The following is a 24031-nucleotide window of genomic DNA, read 5'->3' as shown; positions in this document are numbered from 1 at the left end:
TGTGATATGTTATTATTGTAGATTTTCAAACTGATAGGAAAGATAAAGCTATGGAAGACGCATTAGAATTTGATTCATGTAACGTGAAAAATTTAAAGTAACAATAAAATTCAGATCAATATCTGTATGAAGATTTACAGGGGAATCGTATGATGATGTATATGTTTATAGAGTTTCAAAAATCATATTATAAAAATATTGACTTGCCGTACACATTTTCAGGTTATAAATATAAATATCCTTTATATGTGATTAATTGTTCGCGACAAAATGAATCTGTAAAAATAGGTGTTATTGATTTGAAAATTAAAGTTGAAATGGAAGAGAATTTCAAGCTTAATTGTTCATTTATTAATTTATGAAAATATAGTTGCGTACTCGCCATTAAGTGGTAATGTGATAAAACAACCAAGCATTGAAAAATCATAGGTCAGATCTTATTTTTATTTGTATGAATTATCTATGTGTTGGTGGATAATTTTTACTTATTGCATTTTTATTTATTTTTTTCATTCTTTAATGTATGCGAAATGTAGATTGAAGTTTTATTTAATGTAATGAAAAAAAAAACCAGGGCATCTCAAACACATGTTTTACTATGAATTTTTCAGTAAATCAACTCCTTCAACATGTAAATTTAATGTGAACATACATTCATCATTAAAAGCAACCATTCTTTAATGTAATGAATAAACCCATGAAAAAATATGTTTACATTCAACTGCCATTTTGATTGTTGGTTCTTTAATGTATTTTTTTGAGGTGCACCTCAAATGCATGTTTTATTATGGATTTTTCAGTAAATCCACTTTTTCATTGTGTAAATTCAACTGCAAACACACATTCATCACTGAAATCCTTCAACAGCCAAAAAATCAAATAAAGAACCAACAATGAAAATGGTTGTTGAATGTAAACATTCTATACTACCGAGTTTATTTGGTTAATCTGCGTTGGCAATCATCATGTAATTCATTATTGTATGGCCCTTCATTAAGTAACAAATGGATCTGCTATATGTTGTGCTGTAATTCAGTAATGTTACTGGTGCTTTCTGAGCTCATTTTACTAGAAAAATAATATAAAAGTTCATATAAATGTGGGTCTGGAAATACTCCTTATCGAGTGAAAAATGTCTCTCTGATTCCTGAACAAAGTGAAATAAAACCATACTGAAATTTTAGAAACTTAAATTAAGGGATAAACTTGATTGGTTTTTATGGATTTCAATGTTACATATTGAATAAAACGGGTTCCATAACCTTGTCTAGTAGTTTTCATAATATCCAACATAAAACAGAAAAATCTGTTTCTAAATATGTTTTTTTTGCACATTGTAATACAAAAACTTGGTTGAATTTCTAACAAATGCTAATAAAAACAAATACAAGTTGAAGGAATTCGTATTTATTACTAATACTTACTAAAAGGAAAGTTTTAAATGTTACCAACATTCAATTCTTACAATGTTAAAAAAATAAAAATGTAATTATACATTTAATAAAGTTAACAGTAAATTTTCAAATTTTTTCCCTTTTACTTCAATACATTTGGCTGCTTGCTGTTGGATTGCTAGCATTGTTCTTCACAATTGTGCATGACTTAATTTGTGCAGTGGCATCTGTAATATGAGCAACCAACTCTTCATGCATATGAGATTTTCTCTTGTATACAGTACTTTTCACTGAACCCTACATGCAAAAACTAACTGTGTTAGATCAAGTGATCTTGGTAGCCAGTAATGTGGCCTGCTGCAATTCATCACTCTGGAAATTGCTCATTTAAATATGCCAATAAGGCAATGAGAAGTGGTGAGGTGCACCATCATGCTGAAAGAACATCTGGTTTCTTGTTACTAGTGAAATATCTAATACCAGGAGCAATTGCTCCTTAAGGAATTTATGTAATGTCAGAATTTAGAAGGGAGAATGAATGGTCCGATTAGCTGATCATAAACTAGACCATACCACATATTGACTCTAAATCTGTGTGAAATTATGTTCTACTGTCATGTGCGAATTAACCTTTGCCCAAGTGTATTTGTTGTGAAGGTTATTGATGCCATCCCGAATAAACTGAGCCTTATCAGTAAATAAAATGAGCCTGCGCAATCGGTAGTTCATATTCAACCAGTTGCAATATTCCAAATAAAGAGGAAGATCTCTTGGTTGAAGACTTGTACTCGTCGATTATGATAAGGATACAGCTTGTAACAAAGAGTTCACACACCATAGGCTGGGAACTCCGAAACAACCAGAAAGGCATCATGTACTATTAATATCTGAACTGTGTTGAGTACCCTCGATAAAGGTTTCATTAATATTGGGCAGAATGATCATGGTGAGTACTAATGCTGGGAAGAGGTGCCCATTTCTCATAGCGTATGAAATGTTCTACTGATTGTTTTAGGATTTGGAACTCTGCAGTTAGGAAAACGTCTGATATTCTGCAGCAGCAGTTGCAGTTGCATTTCCATCATATAACCCCAACATAAAAAACAAAAAATGAGAGGCTTAAAATAATTGTCCTAGAAATATGATTCATCTGATGTTATTATTATAAAGGTACCACAGCTATCTTTTTACATGTGCTGAATTGTGTGCCACCTTTTATAATTTATTTTTGCTCATTTTAACGTAACCATTCTAAATTAAGTTAAAAGAGATCTTTGTATTTTAAAAATAATTAAGTTTTAAGAATTTACTGTCTTTTTAAATGTACAAATAATGAGGTGTCTTTATTATTTATATAGCAAACATTAATGTAGAAAAAAATATGTTTTAAAAAAATGTAGAAAAGTTATAATAAAAGGAATTGAACAAGCAGATTTGTGAAAATCAATAAAACTACATTACTTTGATGATAGCTGTCTTGAAAGAGATAAAATCATGAAGAAATTATGATTTGTCTGTAATGTTTTAATAATAAAAAATTTTCAGAAAAATATTCTTAGTTGTTTTAATTGAAAAAAATAAAAGGTCTTTTTACTAAAAGTTATTAAAAAAAACAAATAGAGCTCAATATGTTGCATGAAAATGGTATGTTGACTAAGAAGAAAAAGGAATTGCTTTTAGGTCATTAAACAAGGCAATCACAATTTACTGTTACACCACAATTAGAAAATATAAAATCTTAATTGCCATACTATGTGCTGTGATTCAGTAGATACTAAGATATTGATGTATTTCCTGTTTATTTAATAGTAATGGATATTCACTTGTCTTTTCTCTTCTCAGCAAATGCATTGTATGTGTCATTTCTGCTGGATTCCTAGACAACAGAATAGCTGATTTAGCCCTAAGGAAGGTTGTTTTGGGCTGATTTTTTGTAGATCATGTTAACTGTTAACTATTTTTATTGTGTACTTTGTGAAATATTGCCTTAGGCAGAATGAGTAATTGAATATAAACTATTTCACATTAAATCTAATGCCATGCAATACAGAAGTATGATACAGTCATCATGAAGAAATGGTCTTTTTGCATTTTAGGCATAATCAAGTTTTAACACATGGATTGTGCATGTCATCTGGTGATGCTTAATGGTTTGTCATATTTTCCTAGATTGTGTGAATTATGTGGTCTTAATCATCATAGGAGTTTATTAAAAACAGTACACATTGATTATATTTTGGGAACAACGGAATTCCTGAAATTTGCTACATTTTTTGTATAACTTTAATAGATTTATTTTTTCAGTTGCTGTTCTCTTTTATGAACCCTTTACACACCTACCTCAATTATTTGTAATTTTCAAATGCACGCATATTCATGTGCTTATCCAATACCCTCAACCATTTTTCTTAAAGCTTGAAAAGACTTTTTTTAAAGGTAAGGTGTAGGGGGTGTAGCACAAACATCTATACTGCTTGTGCTTATTGTTAATGTTAAATTAAATTATTTTAATGTCATCAACACTTTCACCACACCTACATTTCTCCTAGCCATCTATCTGCTGTCAGGTTGTAATGAATATGTACAAAGTATACTCAGCTGCATTTAAAAATGGGAAGCAGCTGCCTATCAGGACCCCATTTCAACAAAGCTGCAGTCTATATCCAGAGTAGGTTATATGAATCGTTAAACAAAAAGCATATACTGTGGCTGTATGTAATGTTTTATATAGAATTACTTTTAAACTTATTTGTTGCAGATCGGGAGTTCATATTGATTGTCATACAAAATCCTGCTGAGTAAATTTTTACATTGAAGATTTTACCATAATCCTGTTTTTTTTTGTATATGTATTAAATTATAAAATTCATTTATTAATAAATGTTTCTGTGCTATTTGTTGTTTATCTATTGCACTTTAACTCTTAGCTGAATTTATGTGTGAAATTATGAAGTAATTTTTAACATAAATGATTTGATTTTATTGCACAGATTTAATTGTCATTAAAAAATGTAATTCTTAATATTAATCTAATAAATAGTCTTTATTGGCATTCATTTAATTATATTTAAGTTCATATATTAATTTAATTCAGAATAATTAATAACAGAATTTCAGATTATTTATTTGTCATATTACTGTATGAAATGTAACTGTTGTTAATTGGTTTTATCTTTTTTATTGCTTTAAATATTTTAATATATTTGTATTTATGTATATATATTTTTTTTAATAAATTATTACTGCATAATTTTTATTTGTTTTATTTTTTTTTTTTTTGTTTTGAATGGTGAGTTAATTTTTTTGTAAATTCAATAATGTCTGTTGATAAATTTCAATTTTTTGTTTTTTTTTATTTTTTTGTATTTTATAAATACCTATAAGTTATTATTTTTTAATATAAATGCTTTTTAAAGGTTACATAATACAGAAGAGATTTTCAGTGTGACCTTATATGTTGTAAAATGTTATTTTTGCATCATAAAAGAGTATAATTTGATGATAAAGGAAAGATTTCAGTCGCCACCAAAAGTCTTTGTCCTTTTTATCAGAATTGATGATATCATTTTTAGTAATTATCTTCATGAAGGAGATAGATAATAGAGTGAAAATTGGAAAGAAAAATTAAAGGAAGAACTATAAGGATATTGTGAAGAAAAGAAGCTCTGAGAAAATAAAGGAAGATGTTGGGATTGATAAAAGTGGAAGGTGTTCAATGGACTTGTGAAAAGACAGATTCAGTAAAGAAAAAATGTTACATAAATACAAGGTGTGATTGGAAAGTTTTAAAACTGGTGTCATCACTGCCCAGTGGGAAGGGGTAGGTTTGCCTGCAGGTGTGAAATGAAAATTTATTTTGTCATTGAAACACCCAGAAAAGATCACGTGATATCTTTGTTCAGTAGAGAATGGCATTCTGATCAGTGAAGATGTACTTTTGCTTCTTGGCTGATTATTGATTTCAGAAAACTGATGAAAAAATGAATGAAAAGATAGTCAAATATTTTTATCTGGTTCAACAGATTCAAAGATGGCCGTGAATCAATCGAAGATGACCCCTGGTCTGGCCAGCCTTCAAAAACCAATGAAAACATTGTTAAAAGTATGTAATTTACACAGTACACCCTGTCCATACACGTACACCCTGTGACAGTACACCCTGTCCATAGATATTAGGGACATAGATATTAGGGATTAGTTGATGCTGAATTTAGTTTCTATGCAGTTCAGTCAGTTATAACTAAAGGTTTGAACATGCTTAAGAGTGTGCAAAATTCATTTCAACACTGACGTGAAGTGTTCCAAGAACTAATTAATTGGGCTGAAACTCACCCAGAAACAAAGGTACAACCACTGCAGTGGAAGGAATCCAAGTTTGGCATGACTGAAAAAAGCACAACAAAGTCAGTTGAATGTGAAGAAAGGGTTGCTGGTTTTCTTTGATTCTTTGCATATCGTGCATCATGAATTTGTCCCAGAGGGCAGAGAATCAACCAGTTATATTATAAAAGTGTCCTTCAGCCTTAACATGAAAATGTGTGAATGGATAGGCCTGTGCTGTGGAGAGATAATAATTGGGTCCTCTGCCATGTCAGCGCACCATTTCATTATGCGTTTTCAGTTGCAGAATTTTTGGCCAAATTCCTGTCCTTCTGCAACCCCATATTCTCATGATTTAATCCCTGCTGGTTTCTATCTGTTTGCTAAATTGAAATTTACACTGAAAAGCAAACAATTTGTCCTTGAAGACATCCAGGCTAGTATGGAGAGGGTTCTTAACACCCTTAAGAAAGAAAATTTCTAGGAATACTTCTAAAAGTGGAAACACTGTTGAAGTCTGTGTGTTCAGTCAGAAGGGGGGAGGTACTTTGAAGGAGATCATTACAACAGGCTGTAAGTACTGCCATTTTTAAATTACAAGCCCACTCTTAAAAATTTCCAAAAATACCTGGTAAGTAAAAAATAATTGAAATGATATAACGTTTTTGAGGAAAGTTAAGAATTTTTTTTCTGTTTCAATGATTATTATTTCCAATTTGAGAAAAACTAATTTGCAGGATTAATGATGTCTATATTTAATTTTTCAGAATAATTTCTTTTATAAGTATGGGACTAATAAATAATCCAAAATAAAACAGATAAAACTCCTAACATCTTTTACCTAATTTTTATTACATTATGGTGAATTCAGATTACAGTAATGAATTAATTAGAAAATAATTAATGGATAAATATTTTGAATTCTAATGCGGAGAGGAAAAGTAGTGACAGTTCTCAATATTTCACAAATAACTTACATATTATCATCATGCTCCCTTCCAAAATAGTTTTCTTGGAAAGTTGTTCATCACCAGAGATTGCTCTTAATTTTATAGCATGATAAGTCCTCAAATGTTTTTTCTTTCAGCTGATTTATTGCAATATTTTCAATTTTATCAATAATTATGAAATGACCTTTCAGGAGGATTTTCACTTTAGAGAAAAATGTTATACAAGTTTTTTAGAGAATTGTCATGGTGCAACATTTAATTCTGTATGTAATATTATTGACTGCACTTGTAGAACCTTTTTTATGAGCTTTTCAAGAAAATCATGGTAGTAATTTTGACAGTCTCTTCTTGAGGCAGAAGTTCTCTATGAATTGTCCATTGGCTATAAAAAAAATAAAATATTCATTTGATCTTTTTTTCTTGGGATAATAGAGTATTATGAAGTTATTGTGTTCCACAACTGACTTAGAAATTTCAGGATTACACTTGAGAATCTATGATTCATTATCTGTTGTCCCTCGTATAAGAAAATTCTAGGAGCTAGATAGATAGTCTTTCATGTGCTCAGTTAAGTTTTTTGAACAAGCTTTGCACATTGTATCTGGATGTCTAGTCTCTTGGTTAAAATCATGTAAACAGTATAAAAATTTCAAGTCCAATTTCACAGATTTTCATTCAATTGTTGATCTGTGTAACAAGTATTTTCTCATTTTAAAGGGACTCAAATTTTTCGTAGCCTACTATAAATTGCTTGTGCCACCTGAAAACATATGCACTATAGAATTTGTTCTCCATAGATCCATTTCATCTTTTCATAATTTTGAATTCAATTTCCTTCAACTTTTATAAAAAACATTAAAATTTTATCATGCAGTATTGTTCATTTATGATACACCATCACTAAACTAATATGGATGATACGTTCTGGATCCATGTTAAAGTATGAGTTGAAACTTTGGAGATCAGCTGAAATTAGAAATCTAATTATTTTTATTTCCAGATGTTGTGGAGACCATGTTAGCATTGCTGGTTAGTTCTATTGTCTTGTGAATGTTCTCAGTAAATTTCTGCATTATCTTGTATTATAATAATAATATACACACATGTTGAAGTGAACAGAAAATTATTTTGTTCACAACATACTGATACCAATACTATAAAATCATCTGTGTCAGGGATTTGGGATACAGGATTATATTTTTAATTAATTATATTTGTACAAAGAAAAATAACTTAATATAAAATATTTGAATAATCAGAGATGAAGTCAGTGAAGATGATTTTTTTTTTCTGAAAGAAACCAAAAATCATTTAAATCCAAAAAATTGAAATCATTAAAAAACCTAAAATCAAAAAAGAATTTTCGTTGAAGTTACCTAGTTAAATTTACTAATAAATTATTAATCGGAATGAAAGAATTATTCAGACTTGGAAGTAGTTCCTGAGTTTAACAGACATTCAAAGATATAGGACATTCTTTTTGGAGTACACATAATTTCTTATTCTATGTACTTCTAAGTTTTATAACAGGAGCTGTGTATGCTATAATGTAGTCTCTGAAAACTAATAAATCTTTTTCATTTTGCACATTAGGAAAAGCCAAAAAACCACAGTTAATGAGAAATTTTTTGAAGAAGAATTAAATGAATATCACATTTATTATGAAGAATATATGTAACAATGCTATATTGCAGATTTAAAAGAGTGCTGAATAATACTTTCTACAATCATGGGCTGTAAAATGGTTAATTGATTTTAATTTAAAAAATTGACAGGTTTTATTAGAAAACCTCAAAAATAATTTTGAATATGTTTCTTTAGTTTTCTAAATATTTCGATTTTAGGCATGTGATTTTAAAATTATTATTTGTGTATATATATATATATATATATATATACACAAATAATAATTAAATAGTATATATACACAAACATTAGTGGTTTCTGTGAGTCCCTTACTCTTTCTAATTTGAGCTGAAATTTTGCATGAATATAGTTTTTATACGTGGAAAGAACATAGTACTTAAATAAAATGGAATTCAGAAACCACCTGCAATTTTTGAAATTAAATTTTCTATAAAAAAATTCTCTCTCTTTTTCAGTTGTTGAGAAAAGTAGCTTTAAAGGTGCAACGATGTGGTATACATTCCTTAGACTTGTCCTTTACTTGCAAGCACCTTCAGTTGTCTTTTCAATGACAAACATAATTAAGTCACAAAGGTAGGCGCTTCAAGTGGCTGATCTCCACTTGGAGAGTCAATACTTATATGGGCAACTGTGTGTGTCTTGCTACAGAGTGCCCTGTGGTAACACTAGTGAGAAAAGATGTAAATATTTTACATAATTCTTTAGGTAATGTTTTTCTTCATTCTTTAGATAATGTTGTTCCACAAAAAGGTTAAAAACATAAAATATAAAAACGAGAAACTAACTATGGTCCTTTGCCTTCGGTGGTGTTTGTCAGGTAATACTGAGAACCATACAAAATACTTTTTTACCTCTATGAAGGATGAATAACCAGCAGTAAAAACTATTGTTAAGATGGGGGCCGATTAGTCTGAAGCTTGTATACTTTAGGAATTTTGAGTCCTCTACTGACCAAACTGTTGCACTGAAGAAATTACAATAGACTGGTAGTTTTTATAAATTGAATGGACCTCAATTCTTATTTCTCATCATTATTCTAACAAGCTTGAGGACCAGCTAGTTCCTAAGTAATTTTACATCTATTTATTTGCTACAACATAAAAAAAAATTATTTGCATCGTCATTTTAAAAAAAAATTAAATTTATTTTGCGAATAGTTGAAAAGTATTTTTTAAATAAATAAATTTACATTAAAATTATATTATAAATGCCACCAAAATGATAAATTATTTTTTTGTTGTGGATGCGTTATAAATTACTGATAAGTTATTTCATGGATGTGGGTTTTTTGACAATCACTTGCGTAATTTTTGTCATGCAGTAATAGAATAGGAAATACATTAAGCCAACTTAAAACGTGGACTGAATGATTCCTGAAAAAGTACAAAATGCTACCATTTATTTAAATTTCTATTCCACTATCTATACTAAACTATAATATTGAGCAACAGTTTCTTAATCAAAAAATTTAAGTTTTCATTTAAGAAATGTCAAACATCTTGTAGACACTTCATGTAGAAGTAACATGAGTTTAAATTTTAACATAAAAGATAGTAAATATTGAAAAAGATGCATTGATAGCAGCTGTGTTGTGAATGAAGTATAAATATAGATAATGAGGAAATTAAATATATGGATGCCATCTACATACGTGCTGCGATAATTGAAAAGTTCTCTGTTGAATATTTTTAGTTATACTTTAAATGAATTAATTATTATTTTTTAAATTGAACATTCAAAAAATGTACATGCAAAATTTATTACAAAGAATTCATAGAATTGTAATGAAAGGTAATAAAACTTAACATGGAATGAAATTTGGGTGCAGTATTCCAATAGCCGTAGGTCTTTATTTACAAATTTTTGTTATACATAAAATCTTAATTTATTTATTATTGAATAAATATGGAACATGTTACACAAATGCCAAAATGTAACTTGTTTACAATTGGGTACTTGGAGAAATTTACAATAAAAAAGATTTTTTACTGACTAATTTTGTTTGGAAGAGGAATCAAACTTTTGTAAATATTTTTTTGATAAAAGGTAGAATATGTTTAAATAATGGTGTTTCACTTCCTATTTACGCATTATTAAAAATATCAAAACTTTTAATTAAACTTTTTTTTTGAAAATTGAATACATTTTGGAAAAAAGAAAGGTTTTAATTTTAGATAAACAATACTTCAATTTTTGTTAATTGAGGATGTTAGATAGCAAAAGGGTCAGCTTCTCTGATGAAAGGGTCAGATCTAGCTTGAGAGGATCAAACTGTTGGTAGTCTCAGGGTGCTAGGTTTGGTCTGTAATGCGGATGAGACCACACTTCCCAATTGAATATTTGCAGTAACTCCTTTCTCACATGAGCTGAATAAGGATTGGTGTTGTGAAGAAAAATGATTCGATCGCTCAATCTTTTGGATCTTTGATCTTTAATGGCTTAACACAGTTTTTTTTTAGTCTCATAGTAAGATTCAGGATTGATTGTTGTTCCTCGGGGCATAAATTCACTGTAAACATTTCCCTCAGAATCTAAAAAGTCTGTTAGCATAATCTTTCAAACATGTGGAGATGTTTTCACTTTTTTTGGTTGTGACAAATTTTTGTTACCTTTCATGTGATGCTTGTTTAGTATCAGGAGTGTAATGAAGCACCCAGCTCTCATCCCCTGTGATGATTTGTTTCAAAAACTGTGGAGCAGTCCTGGAATAATGTTGAAGAAAAGAAAGAGCAGATGCAATACTTTGATGTTTGTGGTTGTCAGTCAACAGATGTGGCACATTTTATGGTAACCCAGCTGATCGTGAATAATCGCAAACACACTACCATAACTTATGTTAAATTCACTTGTAATCTCTCTAATTTTAATCCGCCAGTTATTCAAGACCATTTCATTCAGGCATTCCACATTACCCTTACATCCCTTTCAGTTCAACATGGCAAGAGTATAACTTATATTTTGATCCACCTCTCGTATTAATATGTAACCATGAAGGGGTACCAAAGTGGGAAAAATTAGAATGACAAAATTACTTTATATAGGCCGTGAATTCAGGAAGCAGTAAACTTTAAAATAGTGTAAAAATATTTCATATCTGTAAAGTAGTTCTTGAGATTATCCCTGAAAAAATGAACAAGCTATGACTTCATACAACATATACTGTGAAAGTTTTTAGTGTTTTGCTTCTTGCTGTTGTTTGACATGAATTTTATTTAATAATAAGGTGGCCATCTTTGCTCTAATTATTTTGAAAAGATGTTGGGCTGCTGCACAATCATTAGATCTTAGAAAGGGGATACATTAATTCATTGAGTAAATAGAAATGGATTTTTGTATCGGTGATCATTTTTTTATGCCACATTTTTAAACAGACAGTAAGCAGTTATGAGTAGCAACCATAAAATTAAAGGCTTTTTAAACTGTATTTTTATCTAGGAATTTGGTCAGATCTGGACATAAATGATTTAACTTTATTGTAGTCTATGATAAATTTTTGGTTATTGTACTGCCATAGTGGTTGATTAAAAAAAAAAGTTTGCAATATTTTGTTAATACAATGAAATCTTTTTATACAAACTTTAGGTGATTTTTTTCAATTTGATGGTAACTACATTTGCACAATTTTTTGTGCAAATCATTCTTATTTAAAAAAATAAATTGTTATTAGTTCAACTTTTTTTGAGGTCTTAACCAGTGAGTTTTTATTTTAAATATTTCCTCTGCTAACTTCCACTGGTATACTGGTGTCTGAGAGTTGTGCCAATTTTTATTATTATGATAAGTTTTATTAGTTCACAGTAAAGAAAAATTTTGAGAACTAATTTAATGGTGCAGAGTTTAAGGAAGAATCTAGCATTTAATTTTATGTCAAATTTGTTATAATGTTGAATATGTTCAAGTACAGCTTAATATAACTAAAGAAATTCACTTTAACATAGGTTAGACTGTGCAGGGTCCATTAATCGTTGGATAATATATTCTAAAGCAACAGTATTAGTATTAAATTGTTTTTTTCTATATTGTAAAATTAAGATTAATCAATCATTTCAACAAAGGATATGTAATTTTTATTTTTAACTCTGCAATGTTAGGTTAGGTTTTACGACATTCATAGCGCTAAAAATGAAAATAGTTAATTATGGCATTTTTAAAATGTCCTGAAGGTAATTAACTGGTAAAATTGACCCAAACACTAAGGTTGCTGTAGCACTTTAACTTTTAGTGTTTGGATAAAAATTAATAATTAAGTGTTGAATGTACTAAAAAAAGTTTGAAGAGGATTCGCAAATGCACGCTAACATTTATGAATTAATAAAATATAATTAAAAGTAGTATCTGAAAACGTAGCGATCAGAGTAATATTGTTATAATTAATTAACATAGCCTTGGTTTATAAATTAGAGTTAACAGTTTTGTGCATACAAATTTTGATGTTCTTGTTTTTTAATATAGTTTTTGAACTTCCCGTATTACGGAATGTGGCTGTACCACAGAATAAACAAAGATAATAAAGTACATCGTTAACAGATTGTTCGCCTAAATAAACTTGCTTTAATAAATTGAATTTGGCGGTAAGTCAATTACTTCATTTTTTTTAATGACCACAAATAATAATTCTGATGTTGGTAAAACTGATTTGTAATTAATAGCTGTCATGGGTTTGTCTGTAAAGTTATTAATGTTAGTGTTACAAATGCCGAAGTGACTGAATTTTAGAATCGATTAATGTTTGGGCTGATGGGGTGTTTACATTGCTAGTCTGGTGTCATTTTACCGAGTTTTCTTCCATTTTCACCTGGAAATTACTGAAGGTAAACACTGAGTTTGTCATCAGTTTACTGAAATAAAACGTCTCATCGGAGACATTACGGTATATATGATTATTTTTATGAAGTAGGTAATAGTTATTGTGTTGTTTTATATAAAGTCTAGCTGTTAAGTATGTTGTATTAGATAATAAACCCATAAAATTAATTTAACGGACTTAACCTAACTGGCATTCAATTAAAGTAGTACTTAAGGGTTCCAGTTTTACAAATATTTCTCGTTTTCTTTTTAATTCTTACTAGCGTACATTTTAATTTAAAACCGATTAATTAGGTTTTTATCTACGGAAATTTATAAAATATTTTAGTAGAACGTTTTTAAACCCCTGATATAGGGATTTTTATTGTTGACAGTCGGTTTTACGTGTATGTGGGGTTTTTAAGTTTCAGAGTTTTTTTGGCACTTGACTGATACGCAAATTTGAAACTATAAATTTCTAAAATTTGATGATGAATGATTGTTCCCCACTGTCGGTTATGTTGTAATTTTTAATCGTTATATCTAGCTGATCCAAGTCACTACTAATGTGACAAAAATAATTTTCTAATTTTTTATTTTCATAGTATTAATGTCTGTCAATTAGCAAAGTTCTTGTTGTTTTCTGAATTAGGTTGATGTAATTTTCTTCTGGATTTCTGTTGTGTTGGGTATTGCCTTTTTGTTTGTCTTTTAGTGATATCCCAAAGTTAAAAACTTTATACATTGTGCTAAGAGAGCTTGATTTTTAAAAACAAATTTGAATTAAAATAAAAATTGTTAGAGTTAACATGTTCTTTTGTGTTAAATTGTTGTACTTTTGTAATAGTAAAGTTAAAATCATTGAGGTTAATACAGGTTATATTCAAATTTTTTTGAAACTGTTATGTCAAATGTAGTACCTACAAATAATTTTTAATCACAACTGTTCTGTGAAGTGATAAGAATCATGAAAATTAGTAGTACTTATTTTTACAGAACTCTCTTGTTAAGTCTAGAAATATCTTACAGATCATCGTAATGAGAATTCCAGTTAGAACTAAGCTGAGGTAGCAATATAAAAATGATTATTTTATCTTTTAAAAGTTTATATATATAACAGGTTGAAATGTTCAAATACATACAATTTACATATCTTATCATATTAGTTGAACATTAAATTCATTGTAATTCTTACTTAGAGGGTATTTAGAACAATTACTTATCTTGGTGCTTGTTAACAAATCCTCTGAGTTTAAAATTCAACCATTAAGAAAATATTTTTTGCTAATTTTAGTCACAGTAGATAGATATTCTGTAGCCAGAAAGATATCATTGTCTATATTGAAGTTGTAGGGTCTAATACTCCTTAGCTATAATTTTCACTTTAGTTCTAAAATAAAATATTTTACTTATTTAACTTGTAGCTTATCACACACAGGCAATGTGTTATTTTGTAAGAATTTAGGAATAAAGTGTGTGTATTGCTTCAAAAGAAATTTCTATTTTAACCTTTTTTCTGTCTGTTTATGATTTCCAAAAGTAAGTGTTAATTTATGTTCTATGTCTAATCATATACATTGAGTGTTATAAGATAATTTGTATCCAATATTGCCTTATTGTTTTTAAAGCTAGCCCAATGTTTTTTCTTGGGCTGGGATTTTTTCTTCTGATTTCATGAAGAATCTCAACTTAAAATAACACAGACCTTCAAATAAAATTTAAAAGTAATTTATACTTATTTACCTTATTATGAAATAGTAGTCTTTAGTAGATTTTTGAAGTTGTGAAAAAACCTTAACAGAGAATGCTTAACTATATTTATATTAATATTAAAATGGAATCATTGGACTTAAGAGTTTGCCATGTATTGCAGAAATCCAACTTCAGCCTTTAAATAATTTTAAAAAGTGTAGTATAACTTACCAAAATGTTTAAGCTATCAAAAAATTTATCAGTGTGGTAATTGTCAGAGAATTAATTTTTTATATCAAGTTATTTATTTGTTGTTGCTATTTTGTCTTTGATTGTATAATTATTATTGAAATTTTGTTTTATTAATGATAATATTTTAATTTAGTAAAGCAGTTTTTTGTTTTATTTTATTGTTAAAAGTAGGAATAGATTTTTGTTAAATTACTGATAATGTATTTAGACAGTGATAATGTATTGAAATCTCTTTTAATGATGGAGCTTTCTGTCCCATTCCAACTCTTAATATTACTCAGTTTTAATAATATAAATAGATCCATCCTTTCTGTTCATTTTTCAAAAATATTCTTCATTGATAAATTATGTTATTGGCTTTTAAAGCAAAATAAATTTCTAAAGAGATAAATTTTGCTTATGTTACCTGAGTTGATGTAGTGTGTATAAAGTGCTGTGCCAAAACAATAGGGAATTGGGCTACACTAATTTGAAGTTTTAAAATATCTGACTTATCATATTGCTCTGATATATGTAAAACATCTAAGGTATAAATTGTATTCAAAGCTATCTTCTCTGAGAGTTTTAAAACTAGACTATGCTCATCAAAATTGTTATACATACTTCTATTATCTCAACAAAAAAAAAAGTTTCAGCTTTCATATTTCCTGTTGAAAAGGTTATTGTTTTGCAACATGTTGGGGAAAGAAAATAACTAAGGCTTGATTCAGCAGCTTCTTCTAAGTAAGACAACTGCTTTTCATAACTTCATTTTTTTCTTGTTAATTTGAGTTTCTTTCACTTTTGAAAGAAACAGATTTCCTGTTGTTCATTTATATAATTGGTAGGAGATGAATGGAATGGTGTGCAAGAGTGTAAAAGTAATTGTTTGTTCATAATACTATTGCATGGTTGCACATTTCTATTTTCACTAACTAACACTTCTTAAAGTTTACTTAAAGAAAACCTGAAACATATAATATAAAAATGTAAAAGGAAAAGCATTAAGAAAATTAGTTACATAAAAATAGTTTATTGAACAACAAACATTAAATCATTAAATAAAAAATTAAGCTTTACCATTAATTATGTCAATGAATTGAGCCTCCAATCTAAACAGTAGAGTAGAAGTGAAGTAAATAAATAGTTTAAATAGCAGAATTTTAACAGAAATGCACTGTAATTATGAACATAACCAATTAACTATGAACATAAACAATTGAAAACAACTAATTTGGAAAAATTGTAGGTAAGAACTATATGTACAAAGTGAATGAGTGTGCAGTGTCCTACTGACATCACAATATACCAGCTATTGGGAATTAGCATGATGAACATCAAAGTTGTGAATCTATATTCTGTAATGCTGGTCAATGATAGATTATTTAACTATATAATTATCAGCTCTGTCACAGGATTAATTCAGTTCTACTTAAAGCAATGGAATATGTTCTTGTAGAAGTAAGAAAATAATTTTTAATGTATTTATTATTAACATGATACTTAATCATTATATCCATGATCATAATCATAACTTTTCCTTAATTATTCAAACTATAATTATTGTTATTATGATCTGGAATTGAATAAATTTCCTGATAGATTATTAAATTATTCAATCTCAACCATAAATTTTTCATTTTCTGTTTCATGGTGTTGACTTCATTTTTTGGTGTTCACTTAATCTTACATGGGAATAACTTGCAAAACAACTCTGTGAAAAATTGTTGATTGTTGTTCGTATGTAAATTTTCATTTTGTTTGTTTCTCATCTTCTTTAATATTTTATTGATGTACTTATATAATTTTGTTGAAAAAGGTTTGTTAGGGAGTTAGGTGTGTACAATCATAAATTTGCCAAAAAGTAATTTTGTTTCTTGTAAAAAGAGTCTGTATCTCTGAAGCTATCTTAATAATTATTATGAAACAGAATTAAAAAGATGAAAGGATACTTCTAACATTGTTGTCCAACTTTGTGTAAAAATCACAAAAATTCAGTAACAATTATGTTGTGGGTTGAATCTTTTTTTTCTTTTTAAGGGATTCTTCCTTAAATATTTATTGTATTTTGGTAGTTTTTGTTGTTTGAAAGAGAATAGGTTAGTAAAATACAAATTAATGAGATTTATAATAATTTTTTTTCATTAATGAAAAAAACACATTAATGATACAAAGTGTAAATTTTGATCTGGGTAGCACCCAGCACTGGGTATAACATGCTGTTTCTTGAATGAAAGCAGTAAATTTATTTTATTCTTCTATGTAATCTGGGCTGGTCATTCATGTATTAACATATATAAAACATCTAAGTTACAAGAGATATTAATTAAGAGTTGCTGTCTTTGAGAGTGAAAAAGCCAAGTTTTGTGGATTTACCTAAAATATCTTTCAAATAAAATGTATTTTAGATAGTTAAAATGTTTTTAGTTCAAATTAAATGAACTTTTCTTACCAATTTGGAATGTTCATCTAAAATCAAATGTAGTATCCTCTGAAAGAGGTACAAAAAGAATATGGAAGGAATTCCATGCAATGGTTGATTTTGATTCAGGATTATGTTTTCTGTCTGGAAATTATTGCAGACTCCTGTAATAATATGTGTAAGTATTTTCAAAATATTCCCAAACCTTTCTTTTGTTTTGTGTATCTATTAATGTTTGAATATTCCCAGAAATAAGTAAGATATATTTGCCCTGAGTACTTTCCAATACTGAGATAATGACCATTCCAAAATGCCGTTTCCACACCTGGTAAATCTCTTGGAATTACATTTAGGGCTATCAGCAAATTTTCACTAATATCTGTAGTTGTTTTAAATTGTCATCCTTTCAAAGAGATTTCAGTTTGGAAAGTAAGAAAAATTAGTTAAAGCCAAATCAGATGTGGTTGGTAACTCAGGAAGTATAATTATTTTTATTTTAGCCAGAAACAAGATGAAAGTGTAAGATCTATTGTGGAGGAACTAACTTGATGCAATTCTGATTTTTTTTTTTTTTTATAAGAATGTGTGATATGATCATATTAATGTGTTGCATTCTGCTGTTATTTTCTTTATTAAATAAAAATTAGAATGTGATTTTATGAACATGTGTAATATGAGCTTCATTTCACGATTATGAAAGTCATTTTGAAATCTACGGTCATTACTTATTGAGTGATAATCATCCTAAATTGTTTAAACCACTCATAACAATCTTCACAGTTCATACTTTAATTACAATAAACTTTTATCATAATTACTTATCTTCTCAAGTTTAGAGCAAAATTTAATATTGATTTAATGTTTATGAATACAGACTTTTTTTTAATTCACAAAATACGTACCCATGCACATGAAGAAAAAAAGTTTTTCTTATCAGGTAATGAAAAATTGGTCCTGTAATCGACAACTCCTACACGACTGGGGTCATAGAATCTAACGAGAGGAGTCTGTTGGATTTGTAAATTAGCATCTTTCCTAGATGTCATCCAGAATATTTTGGCTTATTATTTATGTGTTCATTATAGGCTTCTTTTTTTCTGTTTAGCCTGTGGAACCACCATAAGATATTACTTCAGAGGATGAATGAGGGTGATATATATGTATGTAAATGAAGTGCTGTTTTGTGCAGTCTCGGATCGTCCATTCCTGAGATGTGTGGTTAATTGAAACCCAACCACCAAAGAACACTGGTATTCATTATCTAGTATTCAAATCCATATAAAAATAACTGCCTTTACTAGGATTTGAACCTTAGAACTCTCGACTTTGAAATTAGCTGTGTGTCAATGATAAGTTAACCATTAGACTAGCCCTGTGGGCTTCATTATAGGCCTACCTAAGAAACTGTTCTTGCTACAGTTTAATTTATTCAACAGTTTTAGAGCCTACTATAAATGGTAAAGGTACTATATCAGGGTGAACTTATCAGTTCTCTCATTGCCATCTACACGTTATGGGCCTGGCAAACATTGAATTTCTATCTTATTTTGAATCATTTGACCTATAGTATGTTGTGCATTTTATTTATTTATTTTTATTTTTTTACTATTTATAACCATTGCTTCATATGACAATGCTGAGATGCAAGAGCATTTTCATTTTGATACGTTTATTTAATTGTGTATTGGTTTATCTTCTTATCGCTGATTACTTTGTAAGTTTTTTTATTACTATTTTATTTACAACCTTTTGAGTAAAATTTAGTAATAAAAATAATTATTATTAATCAGATGAGAGGGATTTTGGGATTAAGCTAATCCAGTAGTAAAAATCATGAAAAATTTTAATAGTTGTGAATGCTGATTTTTACTCAAATTGGGTATATTATGTAATAGAACCAACACCATTTACTGTACTTGAGAAGTTAAATGGTTATTTAAGGTTTGGGTCACAGGGAAGTTAGTGTGTACTGGCGTTGTGATCATGTCTAGAACAATTCACAATTTGCTTAAAAATGTATGTATGATTTGCCTTAAAATATTGTTATTAATTATTATTTAAAATAGACATAGCATTTTAAATACAGATAATATTTATTAGCTGTTTCACTTAAATGGGTATGTAACCTTTCTTGCCATGACCTGTTCAGAGGATTTTTTAAATTAATTATTACATTAAAAAGAAAATTTTATTGACTGTTGTTGAAATAACACTAGATGGTTATTTTTTCAATTTTTTTCCAAAAATAAATTTTTGTAATTTAATTTTTCTATTTATGTTCCTATATTTAATATCTTCAAAATTATTTGTTTATTTGATGTAACTTTATTCCAACATGAATTCTACCCCAGTATTTGTTCATTTATAATATTTGATGCCTTTGAACTACTTCACTTCATGTATCAAGGATAGGGGGTCGTTCAATTTCAAGGCCGATTTCTTTTGTGTGTGCTAATACTGTTGCTTGAGCTTAATCAATAATTATTATTATTACTAATTATTTGAAAAATGATAATATTCATAAAATAGCTTGACTCTCCTTTTTATTCTTTTTTACGCCTTTAACCCCACACCTATCTGCACTTAGTGTATAGTGTACAGTTTATATTTATACTGTGTGCCTTGTAAATTCATTGTACTGGATTCATATTTCTACACTTTTAATATAGAATGACCTTGTAATATAAATTGGTTGTGTTTTGTAAAATGTATTTACTTACTGAATAAAATGTATTTATATACATTTACTTAATAGTCATTAATTTTGAATCGGTCATCATGTGATGAGTTTTATACACTGCATTAATTACATTACTATTATTGCTACATTTAAGTAATTGCAGAGTTATTATAAAATCAAACATAATTATAAAATTATGTTTAAATAACTTATTTAAATATTCATTCCATCTTGTATTTTTATTATTATTGGTTTAAATGCTTTCTTGTCATGCAAGCATTTCATGTGAAATAAAATATTTATTTTTATATTTATTCTGTACATTAAAATTGTATGCCAGTAGTTTTATTTTTATGTCTGAAAGCTATGTGGCTGACTCGTGTGAGCTATGCGGACATGGATTGGCTTAAAGAGTAAAAAAAGAAATGTTAATTTATTTCTTTTTTCTTAACTTCCAAGATTATTTTGGATTATGTGAATTTTATTTTTTTTCTTAATTTTATGCCTTTTGTTTGATTTTATTAAAATTAACTGGTTTTGTTTAATTTTAACTCCTTGCTTAGGTGTAATAAAGTTTTGTTAGTTCTTATTTAGGGTTTGTTAGACCATTTACTGAATGGGGCTGTGTCTTCAAAAATCTTACTTATGTAAGTTAATTAAAATTTAAATTGTAACCATTTTCAGAAACTTTTAACAAAAATTGGATTTGCTATTAATACACAAAAAGCACGTGAAGACGGGGTGGATAACAAACATTCACCTTACACTTATAGGTATCATTAAGGATTGCTTCAGTAATCTCCTACAGCTGTGTTCTGATCGGCTAGTAATTTTAGATTTTACCTAATATAAAGATTAATATGTTTAATGCTCTAGTATGCATGTATGCATGTTTAAGGCTCTGCATCCCTAGAAGGCCATCCTGATTCTCTTATGTTGTTTCTCAACTGTGTGATTGATATAGATATTTGTTGCTATTATACTGAAGTATCAATTATAGTGTTTGAAAAAAGAATGACAAAAAACATGTATATACCGGATGTTTCAGGAAGTTTTTGCAATATATTATACGCATATTTTCCTCATCGAATGAAAAAAATTCTTATAAACTTAGATCTGAAAATGTTATGTTTTCAAATTACAGCTGGCAAAAGATCTCATTCAGATTTCTTCATCAAAGATAACAAAGTTCTTTAGAGACTAAAACTCTATGGACATAAAAAAAGACATTCAAAAGAATGGTTCCCAGAACTGTATCTTAAGCAGTTTTGAGAAAATTGTTGTAAAACCCAAAATTGAAGTTTAAGAAAAGAAAATCATGTGTTTTAGGTTTGGTATACATTTACTTCATTAAATTGTCAATACTAGATAAAACAGTTGGAAAATTTTACCATTTTTTTAAATTTCTCATGTAAGAATACTTATAAAGTTACTAATTCGAGGGTCGTTCAATAAGACCTTACAAAAACAAATAATTTTGTGTACATTTTTTTTTATTTTTCAAGCATAATCTCCTTTAATACTTTTCAAGCGTTTCTCCAACTTTTTTAAGCTGTCCAAAAAGTAAGATTTCGAAAGGTCCTCAATATAAGCATCTGTTTGGGCGATGACCTCGTTCGACGTGAACCGTTGCCCGCCGAGCCATTTTTTCAAGTTGGGAAATAAAAAAAAGCGCTTAGGGCCGAATACGGTGAATGTTGTAATAATTCAAACATTTATTCCATAATTTTGGCCATCGAAACTGCGTAGGTGTGCACCCGTGCATTGTCTTTGTGAAAGAGGATCTTTTTCAAATGAGGACTTTTTCTTGATTTCTTCGCTCACCGTACAATAACAACGCATAATACTTTCCAGTTATTGTTTGACCTTTTTCCGAGTAATCAGTGTAGGTGATACCGCGTGCATCCCAAAAAACCGTGGCCTTCACCTTGCCGGCCGATTTCACCGTCTTCGCCTTCTTCGGACCTCGTTCGCCTTCAAAAACCCACTGTTTTGACTGTTCCTTTGTCTCTGGAGTATAGTAGTTTATTCATGTTTCGTCCCCGGTTATGTATCGACGTAGAAAGTCAGGATTGCGACGGAAAAGCGCCAAAACAGCCTCAGAATCGACCAAACGATTACGTTTATTCACCACTGAGAGCAAACGCGGCACCCATCTTGCCGAAATTTTTCTCACATCCAATTTTTCGTGCAAAATTGAAAACACTGTACCTTGCGATATGGCTGTGGCTTCAACTATTTCGCGCACTTTGATTCGTCGTTCACTCAAAACTATATCGTGAATTCTGCCAATCATTTCGGGGGTGGTCACTCTATTGGACGTCCCGAACGATGTTCATTTTTTGCTGGATGTACGCTCACTTTTAAATTCACTTAACCCAATTGTAAACAGTTGCAAACACATGAGCCGATGTGTCTTGAACTTCATCCAACTCAGCTTTGATTTCTTTCGTTGTTAAGCCTTTTAAATATAAGTGTTTAATCACCACTCGAAACATACTTTTTTCATTTTTCTAAATAAACAATAGCTCGTTGCTTCAATTGACTATGAAAATGAAACCATGTGATGGATACAGCTGAAACTTTAACTGCATTCTTGCGACAAATGAAGCTTACTAAAAGCAAACCGTTTTCGTTACTACGAGTGCCATCTCTTGGATTTTTTAAGGACTTATTGAACGACCCTCGTATTTAATTTTTTTATTTTATTTTTGTTTGTGGGCGAATAACTCCTGGGCGTTATCACCGCCCGGAATTTTATTAATAAAAGGGTAAAATAACTCCAAAATAATAAAGTTTATAAGGTGTAAATGTAATATTAATCATATAATTAAAATTTGTTAAAACAAGCCAAGAAGGCAAAATAAAACTCAAAACTAATACCACAGACGAAGTCGTTAAAATATAAAAGTTAAAATAATCGAATAAAGAAACTATATAAAACTTACCTAATTCCGATGGGTTGTGCAAAAGGTTCCCTCCCCGGATAGTAAAATTAAATACATAGAACCAAAAAAATCAAAATTGAAAGTAAAGGTTAAAATTATTAAAAAACTCTTCTAACAGAAAAATATATATGATAATATTAAACTTTTTGCAGTAACCTGGTACTATGAAAAAAGAGAAACATCCGGTCCAAAATTCCGTTATTATTGCACAAGATATCACGGGCGTTTCTAGGTAGATTAAACTGACGACGCAACGCCGCATAACATATGCAGTTCACGAGAATGTGGTGCACAGTCATGCGGCAGTTACATCGTGTGCATAGGGGTGGGGCTTCTCCTGACATTAGCTATTCGTGTGTGATCCTCGTATGCCGTAACCGTAACCGGCAGAGGACCACTTCCTCACGACGAGATTTTCTGCAAGAGGAGCCCCATGGCAACAATGAATCTTTAATCCGTCGCCCAGTCACTTTGCCACCTTGCTCTCAGTGATTATTTTATACGATTGATAAAATCAAAGGTAGTAACTCGGGTGGTGAAAGGAGGTTGAATACACGCTTCTTTGGCAGCAGAATCTGCTCTTTCGTTACCTAGAATCCCTGCGTGGCTAGGAATCCAGGAAAAACTTACCTCTGTGTTGCGTTTACCTAACTCAGCGATTGTATCATAAATGTCAATGACGACAGGATGTTTGGAATAAAAGTTTTCTAACGCCTGGAGAGCACTGCACGAGTCACTGCAAATAAGAATGCTCCTATATTTAGAGCCCTATTTATAGCGAGTAGTTCTGCGGTGAACACACTCGTAATACCGGGTAGGCAAAACATATAAGTCCTTTCATTGATAACAAAAGCACAACCAACGGTACCGCCTTGTTTCAACCCATCAGTGTATATCACCGCGTCTGGGTTCGATTTGGTGAGAATAAACTGAAACATCTGCCGGAAAACAGTTGTAAGGTC

The 24031-nt window shown here is 29.5% G+C and overlaps 2 protein-coding genes across 3 annotated transcripts in view; both read left to right on the top strand.

Moving 5' to 3' along the window:
• Positions 1–4644, top strand: part of robl (dynein light chain roadblock) — a 32170-nt gene extending 27526 nt beyond the window's left edge. The window contains exon 4 of the mRNA XM_075354940.1: positions 4153–4644. Within this exon, the coding sequence (XP_075211055.1) occupies positions 4153–4196 (44 nt within the window). The 3' untranslated portion in view covers positions 4197–4644. The remainder of the gene's footprint in view (positions 1–4152) is intronic.
• An 8304-nt stretch (positions 4645–12948) lies between these two features.
• The window catches only part of LOC142334179 (AN1-type zinc finger protein 4-like), a 70381-nt gene continuing 59298 nt past the window's right edge, over positions 12949–24031 (top strand). Inside the window, exon 1 of one of the 2 annotated variants that reach the window (XM_075381989.1) lies at positions 12949–13122. The gene's annotated coding sequence lies outside the window, so the exon portion shown is untranslated. Of the gene's footprint in view, positions 13182–24031 lie in introns of both variants that reach the window. The other variant, XM_075381990.1, reaches the window with a different exon arrangement.

This window comes from Lycorma delicatula, chromosome 1 (genome assembly GCF_047948215.1).
Source record: "Lycorma delicatula isolate Av1 chromosome 1, ASM4794821v1, whole genome shotgun sequence".
Taxonomy (NCBI): domain Eukaryota; kingdom Metazoa; phylum Arthropoda; class Insecta; order Hemiptera; family Fulgoridae; genus Lycorma; species Lycorma delicatula.
The sequence above is the reverse complement of the archived record's forward strand: the minus strand, read 5'-3'. Positions and strand labels throughout refer to the sequence as shown.